The following is a 13,975-nucleotide window of genomic DNA, read 5'->3' as shown; positions in this document are numbered from 1 at the left end:
TAAACATCTGATATCCTCTTTCTGAATTTTCAGATGTAAAGTAGATTATTTGTACTTAAAGAATAATATAGAGCTATTGACTATTAGTAACCCTGAGTCCTGAGCTTTTACATTCAGACGAGCAAGCAAACATGTGATTTGAATAGTGATTTAGAAAATAAATGTGATACTTAGATGGGCACAACATATAGGAGATGCTATTAAGTCTGCCAACATACTTTTTTGTTTTTCTTTCCTGTTAAGGATTTTAATATGCCAGAATTTAAAGTTCTGATAGGTGTAAGTTTATCTGTAAAAGTCACTAGTTAAAATAAACTTTGCAAAGTCATATGTCAAAAGAAGTCTGTGCTGAAATGTTCATGGGTACAACTTGAACATTTGCTTTGTTCTGTTGAGAAAGGTGACATTTTGCTATTGAGGAGGGCACTAGAGCAAGTCAGGGTTGTAGCCAAACACGTTTTATGCACAGTAAATCTCAGCACTGGGCATTGCCTTTCTGCCTACCTAAGGTGCTTCTTCTTCCACAAATCCATCCATCTTCTTTTCCTGTTGTAGTCCCTGTGTCCTTTTCAGGCAAAGTCTGCTGGCTGCTCGCACAAAAGTGAAGCTGAATGACAGGGCCTACAGTGAACTTCCAAACACTTGAACAACCAGAGCATGGCAAGGAACACAGTGGTTAATATTTTATAGCGCCTCAAATAATGCATCTAAAAAGGCCAAACTGTGTTTATACCCGGGCTCAGTTATACTGGCACAAAGCTGCTTTTACTGGCACAGTTTATTTTGCTTGACAACAGGTATGAGCAACCAGCAGGGTTGTCCTGGCAGTACAGACAACAAACCCTCGAGATGTAAACAGACATGGGAACAACTTGGTCAGCAGAGGAGCATATTCCCTGCTGTCCTTTTCCCTCTGCCCCTTGGAACTACTGGCAAGTTTGGAAGGATAGCATTGGATTCCTGGGGATAGCTGAAGATTTTTACCTTTTCTCATCAGTGTAGCTGTATTTACATTAGGCTTACACTTTGAGTTAAAAACACAGTGACTTTTTTTTTTCCAGTGCTATATCAAACAATGTTAATTTTTATCCTTTTAAAAATTATTATTACTGCATAGAAAATGTGGCAAAGTTCATTATTTTTTAGAAAAGTTACCAAAAACTACTAGCAAGTTTTGCTTCACTTGAGAAACCCAATACTTAGAGTCCCTGAAAAGCCAACTGCCACTCCTTCACTGTTCAATCTGACTGGAAATTCCCTTTCTACTCAGCTGGTTGCTTTTAGTTTCATAGTGTGTGCCTGCCTGGGGTAGTTAGAATAATTTTTAAAAGGACTTTTCGTAAGAATTCAAAAGCTAATGCACTAGTTCTGTTTCTGAGTTGAAGGGGCAGGGGTTTAGTAAGCAAGGAGCTTACTAAATAAATAAGACCTATGTGTTTAAGAAACAGAAAACTAAATAGAAAAGAAACTTTGCTTGATGTACCCCACCCTGTGAATTATGCTTGCTTATGGAGACAAATACTTCTACTTCCTTGATAGGCGGGTGGAGTTAGGCAAGTGAGAGGAAAGGAATTTAGGATCTGTCTAAGCAGACCAGAATGAGCAACTCAATCAATTGTATCTGGGGATAATTTAGCATTTGAACTTCTCTATCTTACAGCCAAAGGACTGACCTGGAATTCAGTATGGTTTGCATAGTATACTGCTAGCAGAGTGCTGCTTCCACAATGAGAAAATTATCAGTGTTAAGACTTCAAATAAGATGAAATAATCTTGTAACAATAAGAGAGAAAATAATTTCTAGCCCAGTGGGATAAATGTTGGCCATGTTGGTTTGACCCTGGTATATATTGTTTTCAAGTCTTTGGCTTTGCACCATCGGACTTGTGCACAGTGTACTTTGTTTCCTGGTAGAATTCGCAGCATGCAATGAGGAAATGAACTCAGATGCATTACTGCTTAGTGAAGTATTACTCCAGGGCAAGTATTCCAATTTCTAGATCTCTATTTACTTGCTGCTTTTAAGTATTAGCTTTAATACTCAGGGGATGCATTTATAATGCCTGCATTAATTGTTCAATGATTTAGTGTGAGTAGGGGAAGAATCTTTCATCATTAACTGCAGCATTTTATGATTTAACTGCTCTGGCTGATAACCTTGCTGCCCCTTTGTGGCAGTAACCATGGCAGAAATGGAGCTGCCATCTCCTTACTGGTTGTAGTTGATAATTTGACAAAATAATTAAAATCTTTCTGATTCAAGCTAAAGGTATACAGGACCCTGAAGCTTATAGCAGTTGTGTGTACTTCTTTCACAAAGGAAATAAGAGGTGAGAAAAAGAATGGTCAACTAGGAGATTGTGATTTTCTACGTTACTTGTTTAGGCAGTGAAAATTTCTTTAATAAATATTTTCATTTTTGACTTTGTGTAAAAGGCGATAGCCTATGTTTTGGTGCTTATTTACTTAATTATTAATTCAGCTATGGAATGAGGCTGAAATAGATTAATTATATGGGATGGTTTCTTCTTCCTGCATTTTTTTGGTGTTGTAGTTGTTCCTCTTCACATAATGAATTTCACATCTCTCTAGACAAACTGCCTCAGTTTTCCAGCAATTCTCCTCAATGTAGTTCTTAGAATAATTGCCCTGAACTGCAGTTTCAGGCTGGGTTAGATGGAGTAGCAGTAACGTGCTCTTAAAATGGCCAAGAATGGTTGTACATAGTAATAGCAAATATTAGTATTAAAAAGCTGGTCAGCTGTTTATTTCTTTAGTTCTGCTGTAATTAGATCCAGGTAATCAAAGCACTGAACAAGTGTGCTTCTTTCTTTTCAAGGTTTTCTATATGTCTTTGAGCCCATATTTTGTCTTCTCTGAGATCCTTCAGAAGTGTCTTATCCTGTGTCAGGCCTGCATATGGCTTGGGAAAGAAAACACGTCATGGCTTTCTCACTTGTCAGGCTAATTAAGGAGTTTTCTTCAGCCTGCCTCCTGGAGGATGATCACAATAGTGATCTAAACAGAATGGGTTTGTTATTGCTAGTTGATTTTATTACTTTGAAGAAAACAGTTAACCTACATTTCATAAGTTAGGTTAAAGTCTGTCCTGGAGCATAGCAATTTGCAACTTCCTAATATCAGTTAGAATTAACATATCTTATGTGCTTAATTTTGATGTGTTATGGTTTGGGTTCACTACAGAAGACTCTTCTATTTCTGTAATAAGAAAATATTGGAAATTTGTTATAAGGGGAAAATCATAGTGGTATCTAAGTGCATGAAAATAACACATGAACTGATTTGGCAGGTTGTTGATGCTCTTATGAGTCATTGACCTAGAAGAAGGAATGTGATTTTTATGTACCAAAGGTCAGAGCAGAGGAGGTACATTTGTTCAATTTGCAAAACTGAATAGTAACTTGAAATATTATCAATGCTAAATTTGTGAAATAAGTACATAATTCCTTGCAAAACAGGGAAACACAGATCTGTAGTTTTTGGAGCTTCCATAATATAGTTTCTAAGGAAGATGTTCTGTACTGAAGAAGTTTGTGTGTACTGATGAACTGCAAGTTTTACTTTAGAACAAAATCGTCACAAATTTTGTGGAAGCAGCTTAGTAAGGTGTCTGCAGTTAACTGATCTTTTTAATGATGTGTATGTGGGAGGAGAGATAAATAATAAATTGCTAAAGAAGAAATACAGGCTAGGATTTTTTTTTGTCTGAGCTGTTATGATAATGAAGTTTCTTGAACAGTTACTGTGTTACCTTGTATTTTTTAAGAAAGGAGGGGAAACCACTTAGCAACATATACAGCTATCCCTTGAATTAAGGATGTGATAATACTTTAACAAAAAGTTAAAGCTGAATTGTTTTGAATGTGTGTGAGTTGCCCTCTCTGCTCTACATTGGACTTGGTGTTAATATGAGGTAAAAAAGGGCTGGGACTTTGCTCTGGGGAGTGAATTACAAAAGCAAGTATAATTAGGCCAAGTATATGCTGCCATTTTTTCTGGCAGTACTGGCTTAAGCACCTCCTCATTTACCTTGCATCAGCTCGAAACTGGTTTGCAGTGACTAAACAAGCACCTGAGCCAGTCCAAGCGACAAGGTGGTGACACAGCTCGGCAGCGAGAGCTGGGAAGGGCAGGATGCATGGCTGCTCTGTGAGCTGGCACTGCTGCCTGAGCTCGGGCTATGCTGGGGGCAGCAAGGATAAATGGTGCTGGATTCACAGAAGGTGCTGTGTTACACAGCTGCTGTGTAAAAGGTGTTGGTTTGGCAATCAGAGAACCCCCTGTGCTTACTGCTTAATTAAACAGTACATTAAAAACCAGTATACTGCCACAAGTACTAGTTAATGTATAGACATATTTGTTTCAGGGCTTGCACTTGATTTTACTTCCTGAAGATAGCTTTAGTAATTATGCAAAAGGATGGAGAGATTGAGAAAGATCATTTGAACTAGTGAAAACCAGCATGGACATAACATTTGAATTTGCTACCTGAAAGGGACTGGCTCAGTGGGTTCCCAAGGAGTGGCTACATTAGAGGTAAATGACTCCTTTTAGCAAGATTTGAAGGCAGTGTGTTTCCCTTCCTTAGACATCAGCTATTAACATGTGGCTGGTATTGCTTCTTTACTAGATGCAGGAAGAAGGTTATTTACACAGTGAAAAGACTTGGAGAGCATCACTCTTCTAAAATTTATGTGATACAATTCAGTAGTATGCACTTAAGTGGACATCACTTACATAATATTAAATGTAATGTGTATTTTCTGTGGACACTTGTTTATAAATAGCCTTTTGCGGTTTGAATTTTGTGTCTGCTGATATTTTAGAAGTTTTGTATGGCTGATGCTCTGTTGCTTTTTTTCCTGTGGTCACTGTCCTGTATTTCCTTGTGCTATCTTGTCTGAGTCCCATTTGCAGATGCTGAAAAAATGTGGTTGCAAGGGGCAATGATTAATCAAAATGCTGGGAGGGATAAAAGGCAGATATGCACAGAGCAGAAAAGGGTGGGGAACAGCAAATAAGCAGAAGCATGTTTGTTTCTCCTTGCCTGTGACTCACTTTTTCGTAACAGAAGAATTTTCAAATTAAGAAGAAAGCTAATTCAAAACAAACAGGAAGCAAGAAATAATTACCTCTGCACTGGACCATGAGAGAGTTCAGTACTTTCAGACTATTAAATTAACAAGCTAATTAATTTGATTGGCTTTTAAGCATGTAACTTATAAGAGCTATATTATATACTGGTATGTAAATAGTGTTTCATACTATGAAGATTATTACTTAGAATGAGTTTGATTATTAATGCAGTGAATGCAGTCGTAATTTCTTGACCTATCCATAATTTATGTTTACCTTCATCTATATCACCTTATGACTGATTACTGTTTTATTTTCCTTCAATTGAAGGTCTAAGGCATATCTGTTGCGAGGAGGGAAGTCTTTCACATACTGCATTTAATTTCAAACACCTACCTGAGCTTTCCTGTGCTGGCATTCCCCTTGATCACTGAGTCCTGTGTGCTGGACACAATGGAATTCCAGCTCAGTGCTTAAGGCCACTGTGTTATGCCATATAATATCCATATCATACACTCAGTGTCATTTTTCAATAGAAGATCTGAGGAGCCCTGGTACTGTGCTCTCACGCCATTCAAACCCATCTTTCCCCTCGACACTGTGTTTTTGAGCTATGTATCAGGTTTTTTTGAGGTGTGCAATAATAGAGGCAATTAAAAGTATGGAAAATTCTGCATGGAATGCTGAAAAAAAAAGGAAGGTCAATTGCTTTTATAAGAAAAATATGGGAATACATTCATTTCTCCAAACACATCATCTTTTCCCCCAGCCCTAGTGCCTGCTTTGAGGCTTGATGAGATTCTTTGAGGGCAGGAAGCCAGTGATTTCTGTTATTCCAGCAGGTTCCTGTAGTAGCTATTGTTATCTTAGAGTAGTGAGATTAACTCATTCCAGTAGTTACACCTGGCTGTCAGTAACTTTCTGGTCCTCTGTTTTATTCTGTCACTGCTCAGGTCATAGCCAGTCACTCTGGTGGTCTGCTAGGTGATTCATTTGTAACCTCTTAGATGCAGCAGTTTTGACTACAAGTCTTGTGTCATCAAAGTAGTTTCAGTTTCATTAAGTTGCTATTAACATTTAATTAACTCTACAGAGGAGTATTTACAAAAGTACTTGAAATCTTTTAATTAAGTTAATGATGTAAACTAATATTGCTTAGAAGTACAAGCATCCTGTTGATATTCTTTCAGTTTCACCATGGTCTTTTATTGCAATTTCTGAATTCAGTCTTCTGCCAGAGTTTTTGCTTGTGCCTTCAGTAGCCTTCCCTGCAGCATGTTTGTCATGCAATACTGTTGCCTTAAATGTATGAGCAGTTAGAATTTTTTGTGTGTTGACCAACTTAAATAAGAATTGTTATATGTATGTGGCAAAAGGTGTCGTTGCTAATGACGTGTGATCCTCTACTGCAGGCAGTAGTTCAAGTACACTTTGTACCAATTATTTGCATAGTGTATGTGCTAGAATTCAATCACACATTAACTCCAAATCAAATACAAATACTTCTTGATAATGGGAAGGTGTTTCATCCTGATGAGGATGTTTAGAGTTTGATACGTTTGTTATCTTCTAGAAATAAATTTTATATAAATAAAATTTTACTTGTGCTTGTATTTCTTGTCTTACTTTTCCCAGATATTTTACTGTTCTTCTTGTTTTTTTACAGTTCTATCTTCAAGACACTAAAAGTAGTAATGGTACCTTCATTAATAGTCAGAGACTGAGTAGAGGATCAGAGGAAAGCCCACCATGTGAAATTATGTCAGGTGACATCATCCAGTTTGGTGTAGATGTGACGGAGAACACGCGGAAAGGTAAGGGTATGGAACCTTTTCTTTTTTGTTTCTTTTCAAGTATATTTATTTTGAACATCTTATTACAATCCAGTCTTTAAAACTAAATGTCATTCCCATTGTAAGAAAATAGTTTTGTTTTGGTTTTTGTTACTTCTTCCCTCCTTTGTGCTGGCAGTGAGCCCTGTGCCCATGTGGTACCTGATTAAGAAACCTGTCTCTTGAAAACACAGACTTATTTCTACCCCTACGCCCCCAGATGGAATTTACTACGTTGTTTCCATAGCCTACCTTCTTCCCTGGCTGTGTAGCTGCTACTGTATGCAGGGGAAGTGTAGGTCTGGAAAAGGAGGCTCAGCTGGGGCCACATGTTCATCTATTGCCTCACTTAAATTGACCCACAGCAATTTTGAAAGTGCAACACAAGCATGCATGTGTAGTGCTGTGTTGGGCTTTTTGTGTTTGGATTTTATTATTGTAATTACCTTTCTTTCAAGCCCTCTGAACCCTAAGGTTTCAGCTAATAGTGTGGCAGAAATATGAACCTGAATTTCTTGATCAAGTAGTCAGTGTAGGTTTGAAACAGACTAACTTAATTCTTTCAGGTTGCCCAGTATTTATTTCTGTGATGGCTACTGATTTTGATTTCTGCAGCTACTTTAAAATGAGAATAGAAAAAAGTTGCTAGCTGACAAATGAGGTGATGGCCTTTTTGTTTGGCTTGTTTTTCTTGCTGTCTTCTGCCCAGTATGCATGCTCAGTAGATCTTGTATTATGGCAATACCTCTGTATCTGTGTTAATTAAAATGCAGCCTATCTCTTTTCTTTTGAAATTACATAGTATTTCAGGAACCATTTGTTTATCTTTCTGGAGACTGGCCTGTATGGGGATTATCAGATTGTAATCAGTTTTGTCAAGACTTTTTAGAGTTCCCTAATGGGTCAGCTGCTTTCTGTAAGCATTGAACTTCTGGCTATGTTCTGTGGAATCCTACCTACTCAGTAATGCGCAGCTTTAGTAATAAAATGTTAACTGCCATTACTCCTTTACTGCTTTTCTGAACAAGACCTTTATAGAGCTTATCCTTAAAGAGAAGTGTATTGGAGAGGAATGAAAAAATAATATTAAATTGGAAGACTGATTATGAACTTCTTTAAAATAAGCAAATAAACAAAATGTCCATGAAAGCAAACCTCTTGCAAACCAACCCCCCTGAAGCCCAACAAACTGAACCGTAGTACAACTGGGAATTTGTTAAAGTGCATTAAGTGAGCAAAACATAAAGTTGGCATCTGGTCTGTTACTCATGAATTTTGTCTTTAGCCAGACAGGGTTGTAATTCTCAGATCTGAAGTATCAGAGGAAGGTTAATGGAAGTCTCTAAGGAAAACATTGTTTAGTAATGGTCGTGGTGGTGGTACTTTGTCATGGAGAGCTTTTGAAGATGTAGGATTTTTGAGTGATTCATTGCAGTGAAAGTCTCATCACGTTGTTTTATTCTTTTCAAAAACGATGTTGAAAAGATTCGACTCCAGGATGCCTAAGCGAAATTGCCTGGGAGTTAGTTAAAATGTTTCCATGTGAAGTGATTGCAAGCATTTATGAAAACTAGCAGTATACATGGAAGAAATCAAAGGAATACACTGCACATAATGAACTTGGAACTGTTAATTTGATGAGATGCGGTCCTTGCTAAGAGAAGCTGAATTTCTTCAAGTGTATTTAGACTAAAATTTTATTATAACGTTTACTTGGAAGAAAAATTGGACTTGACTTGTTTTTATCAGCACATTGCAGTTAGTTCATGGAAACATTTGTGGAAAGTTCATAGTAAGCAAATTCTTGCCATGAACTTCTGCCAGTAGTAGTTATTTGCTGTGGTTTTATGTTAGTTTTACAAAGCACGATACATTACACAAGTGCTGGTGACCTGGCATTTGTGTAATGAGTGATCAGATTATGCAGCTTTCCTTGTCCTTTTCTCTGGCTTTGAACATGGAAGCTGTGCTCGTGTTACTCATGAATATGTTGATCTCTCTAATCAGAAAGAGGATACAAGTTTACTTTCCTCCTTCTCTGCCCCCCCAAGCAGAGAATGAAGATTGTATCACAGGGTGTTTACCTATGAATGCAGTTAGAATGAATATAAACATGGAGTTTTCACCAGTTCATTTCAGTAGTGTTAGATGTTACTGTTAATCTAATCCAGGCATGAAACAGACAACAAAGTAGTTTTTTAAATTGGTGATTGCCTTTAAAAGCACTTTGCACTCTGTTTTTTACATAATGCCTTACTTGCACAAGTCATTTCAGCAATCTGCTGTGTGTAATTATAAGGTAATGACGACAGAGAGTATATTTGCCCATGTAAATTCTGAATTCTGTCACTATTGTTAGAATACATTTATTTTATTGTTGAGGCTCTGTTTTAGTAAGTAATTTCCTTGCAAATGTAATCTGGATTTGGCTCATTAAAATAGTGGCATGTTCAGTATGTGATTTTTCAGGTTATCAGGTATGAGCACCAATTGCTCAGTTTCCTGCGGCTGAGCCAAAGTCAGTAACACGTCCTGGAGAAGTGTTTGCATCCCTCCTGCTTCCTTATTTGTTCACTTGCTGTATTACTGACAAGCACAGGGGCCTGGCCATATCCCCCTCCTTGATACAGCACTTACCTACTGACATCTCACCATGCTTTTCTCTGTTAGCTTTTCTCCTTCTTTTTCCAATTGCAATGGTTTATGTTCTTTCAGCATTGTCTAAATTTCCCACTTGTGCCAGAGCATTCCGGGTTAACTGATGATACTTCCCTGCATGGAAAGGAGCAGCAGCATTGCAAAGCAAAGTCAAATAATACCATCAGGACTTAGTTCAGATGCAGTTTATGCACTTTTTTCTAGTCAGGTTTGGATTTGATACATCTGTTCTGTCATGGGACGTTTGAGGGAGATGCAAGTGGAGAGTGCAGTGTGTGCTGCAGGGCAGTGCACAGATCCCCGAGGGATGTGGTGGCTCCTCGGGGCTGGGTACCACGTTAATGAATGAAAACAAAAAACAAGAGCGTCATTGGCAAATTGTCTGTCTAGGAAGCAAAGACTGAGACAAACAGAAATTGTTTCTGTGTTCTTGTTGTGCTCTAGTACAGCAGAACCTGTCGGGGTTCAGGACAGGTCTTGGGGGTTTTGGAGCTGTGAAATGTGGGGCAGCTCCGTGTTTTGGAGGGGACCAGCAAGGTCGTGACTCAAGTGTGGAACAGCAAATGGAGCAGGAGCGGGGTTTTACTCCGTGGAGAGAGCTGTGTATGTGAGGCGGCTGTTTGACACCGTGGAGGGAGCCGGGGCTGTGGGGAGGCTGTTTGACACCGTGGAGGGAGTGGTACATGTGGAAGGAGCCGGGGCTGTGGGCGGCTGTTTGACACTGTGGAGGGAGCCGGGGCTGTGGGGCAGCTGTTTGACACTGTGGAGGGAGCGGTACATGTGGAAGGAGCCGGGGCTGTGGAGGGAGCGGCACATGTGGAAGGAGCCGGGGCTGTGGAGGGAGCGGCACATGTGGAAGGAGCCGGGGCTGTGGAGGGAGCGGTACATGTGGAAGGAGCCGGGGCTGTGGAGGGAGCGGTACATGTGGAAGGAGCCGGGGCTGTGGAGGGAGCGGTACATGTGGAAGGAGCCGGGGCTGTGGGGCGGCCGTTCCCGCTCCGGAGGGCGCGCGCGGGGCGGGGCGGAGCGGACTCGGCGGCCGCGGTGCCAGGCGCTGTGGCGCCCCCTGGCGGCGGCGCTGCGCCATGGCGGCCGGGCCGGGCCGGGCGGGAGCGGCGGCCCCGCGGAGCGCCCGCAGGTGAGTGCGATGGAGAGCGGGGTGAGCTGTGGGGACAGGGGGTGCCTCGGCTCCATTGGCAAACCTGGGCTTCCTTTACTGCCTTTTCTTGTTAATTCCTCAAAAGAATTTCTATAGCCCTGAACTGAAACCACTGCTGCTGTTCTGTGCAGGCAGTACTGTATTCGTATTTTCTGTGTTGCTCTACCTCAGGCTTTCTCCTTATTTTTCCAATTGCAATGAACTGATAGATAAAGGTCATGCTGCAGAGTTGGGGTATTGTTTCCATTCTTAATATTTTAATCTTATAAGTTTGTCAAAATGCTTGGTACCTTTTCCCAGTCACTGTCTATTTGAGACCTTTTTGTAGATGCCCATTATATCCTAATTTGACAGAAATAAGACTCCTGCAGATTTTAGGAGATTTTTGTCAGTCTAGCTGTTGACAGAAAAACTTCAGAATTATATAATCTTACAGCAGACCTACCTCATTTGTGACCCAAAGGTAAAGCTGTCTGTATTTAATGTCTGATATCCTAATGTTTTCTTATTAAAATCACTGATTTCCTCTTAAATAAAGAATTTTGCATTACGAAAGCTATATATTACAGGGTACAGCTAATATTGTTAATGTATTTTAGAATGTTTTTGCAAACTGCATTTATTCCATTATAAATAAAGACCCCAAACCCTGCAGTTTAATCTGTTCTGCCGTGGCATGCAAATGTAGTATTTTACCAGGTTGGCTTGAAAAAACAAGATGCTCTATTCAGGAGAATACATCTCGAAAGCATTAGCTAAATAAAGGTTAAAACCAGCTTGTCTTGGTTGGATCATTTCTCCTGTATTTTTAGATTCTATTGAGGTAGCTTCCTTAAAGACCTGTGTCATTTCCCTGGAGTATTACCAGTGTCCTAAAACGCCCATTGCCCTTTTTTTTCAAAGCCAGATTAACTGTTTTGCTGATATTAATAACTGAGAAAGAAGAGCAGCTATTTTGTATGTTAGTGAGTGCTGGAGATATAGTGGTGCATGATAGGTGACCACACACTCATTTGTATCTCACTTGTGATAGTGCTTTGGGAACAATGTGCACCTGTCTTTCTGTCTATCTGGAAATAATTTTTACTTCCCAATTCATAGAACCATACAGGGGAAAAAAAATCAACCAAGACACACATAATTTGGCTGTTGGCAAAGGCATTGAAAATGGTAGCAGTAACATTTTTTGAAACGTTGTGTAGGAAGTTTGAACTTGATGTATGAATCAAATATTGCATTTCCTATTGCTCGGTGAGTTCCAGACCTTGAAGTAAGTGTCAGTGACACAAATTGGATGTGTTACCTTTTAAATCCCTGGATATGCTTGTCAGAATCTTGACAAAAAGGCAGCTCTTTATTTTGTTGGTACCTCTGCATTCCCGTTACCTGGTTCAGGTAAGATGCACCTCACTCATTTCCTCTTCACTCATTTTTATGATCAAAACATTCTCTTTTTAAACTTAGTGTAATAAAGACAAGTTTCAGGTATTGCTGCACATGGAAGAGTGGGAACTGGAACTGCTCCACAGGCAGGGCTGAGTACACAGCATAACCTCTCCAAGTTTGTCATGATGTTTCCTGTGTCCAGAGGAGGTTTGAGAAGGCAGACCCAGGCCATGGTGCTTGAAGGTGTTCATGTCTCCTCCTCTCTGTCTGTCTCAAGGTTTCTTAAAACACTTTACTTGGTTCCTATATATTAAGCACTGAACTTAATTTTAAGTAGTAATGGATCATGATGACTTAGTTTTTGTTTCTTTTCAGTTACCCATGGATGTATAGTCTCCACAATCAAACTGTTCCTTCCAGATGGAATGGAAGCTCGATTGCGATCAGAGTAAGACCATACATTCCCATGTACCAAAACTCAGCTACTGTATGATGAGCATTGGATGGATATTATGTTTAAAATCATCATGGGAGCAGTTTATTTTCCTGTGATCCTTGCAAAACCAATAAATGAGTGCATGGATCTTTATGTAGGCATTATGAGAAAAAAACAACTCATTTGCTTGTTATTTTTAGTAATTAAGACAACTATGAAGAACAAAGAAGTTCTGTAAAAGAAAAAAAAATTACCATGTAGTTGGGCTTGTCTGACTGTACTTTACTCTGCTGAAATGGATATTAGAAACAGAAGAATCTAGAGAAAAAGAAAGCAAATAAGCAGATTCTCCTGCCCTCTTTCTTTATTTATGATTATTATTTTGGCTCTTTTAAAGGCACATAGACTCGACTTAAGTGAAGTTAATGGAATCTCAGATGAATATTGACAGCGTTTTCTGTGTATATGCCCATTTTGAAACATCTTCCAAGAGTAGTAGAAATCAAAAACTTTAACATTTTGTTTGCATTAAGTGCTAACCACAAATGGCATAATTTTAGTCATCTCATTATCAACGGTTTTGTGAGGTTTATTGCTTATTTAAATATCCTTTTATCATTAGTATCCAGAAATACTTGTGTGAAGCTTTAGGGTCTTTGCTTGCTTGTGGGAAGATAAGTAAATTACTGTAGAAGATTTTCCATATAATTTCATATAAGTCCAAATAAGAAATAGTAAAAATGTATGGTGTTATGTTTTTAGCTTTGATGAAGATGTCCAAGTACAACATTTATTTTGTGTCCACTTTTTTTTTTAGTGTTATCCATGCTCCATTACCAAGTCCTGTTGACAAGGTAATTCAGTAATTTGCTGGTTTATGCCTTATTCAGACATGTGCTATTTTTGGAATTTTTATTAAGATGAAAAAATAGTGATGTCTGTTCAGTAACATTATGCTGCTTTCCACTGACAGTTTTTACCTAGTATAATATTTTGAGTGACATTTAAGGTAGAGAAATAATGAAGTATTATAGTGTAAATTTGAAGGTAAGTTGACTTTTTACATTGTGGCACCTAAAACATGGCTTTGGAACAAAACCGTTGATGTTAAGATGGTTAATTTCCAGGTACAGGTTGACAGAGTAACAGGTCTTGCATAGTTTAATCTTTCATGTTCTGTGGGACACAAGAATAGCTCACAATTTGGTGTTAGGATAAGGTCTCTTTTCTTTATATCATGTTTTCTGTGGAGGAGAAGCTGCTCTGCACAGTCTGGAAAGCACTGTCATGGTCCCAAGGAAGGTTGAGACTAAACCTCTCTGCCTCTCTTGTATAGCCAGAGTTGCTCACTGTAGTGTCATGGAGTCAGTATTGTTAATTGTAATTCTTAAACTAAGTTTTGGTAAT

The 13,975-nt window shown here is 39.0% G+C and overlaps 1 protein-coding gene across 30 annotated transcripts in view; it reads left to right on the top strand.

Annotated features, from left to right (window-relative positions):
- The window catches only part of SLMAP (sarcolemma associated protein), an 82,459-nt gene that overhangs the window by 25,995 nt on the left and 42,489 nt on the right, over nt 1–13,975 (top strand). For 16 of the 30 annotated variants that reach the window (XM_088171473.1, XM_088171489.1, XM_088171493.1 and 13 more), the window contains exons 3-5: nt 6,764–6,911; nt 12,508–12,580; nt 13,386–13,422. In XM_088171473.1, the coding sequence (XP_088027599.1) occupies nt 6,764–6,911; nt 12,508–12,580; nt 13,386–13,422 (258 nt within the window). Of the gene's footprint in view, nt 1–6,763; nt 6,918–12,507; nt 12,581–13,385; nt 13,423–13,975 lie in introns of all 30 variants that reach the window. The other 14 variants (XM_088171483.1, XM_088171496.1, XM_088171488.1 and 11 more) reach the window with 1 other exon arrangement.

The sequence above is a fragment of the Sturnus vulgaris genome, chromosome 11 (assembly GCF_052056855.1).
Source record: "Sturnus vulgaris isolate bStuVul1 chromosome 11, bStuVul1.hap1, whole genome shotgun sequence".
NCBI lineage: Eukaryota > Metazoa > Chordata > Aves > Passeriformes > Sturnidae > Sturnus > Sturnus vulgaris.
The sequence above is the reverse complement of the archived record's forward strand: the minus strand, read 5'-3'. Positions and strand labels throughout refer to the sequence as shown.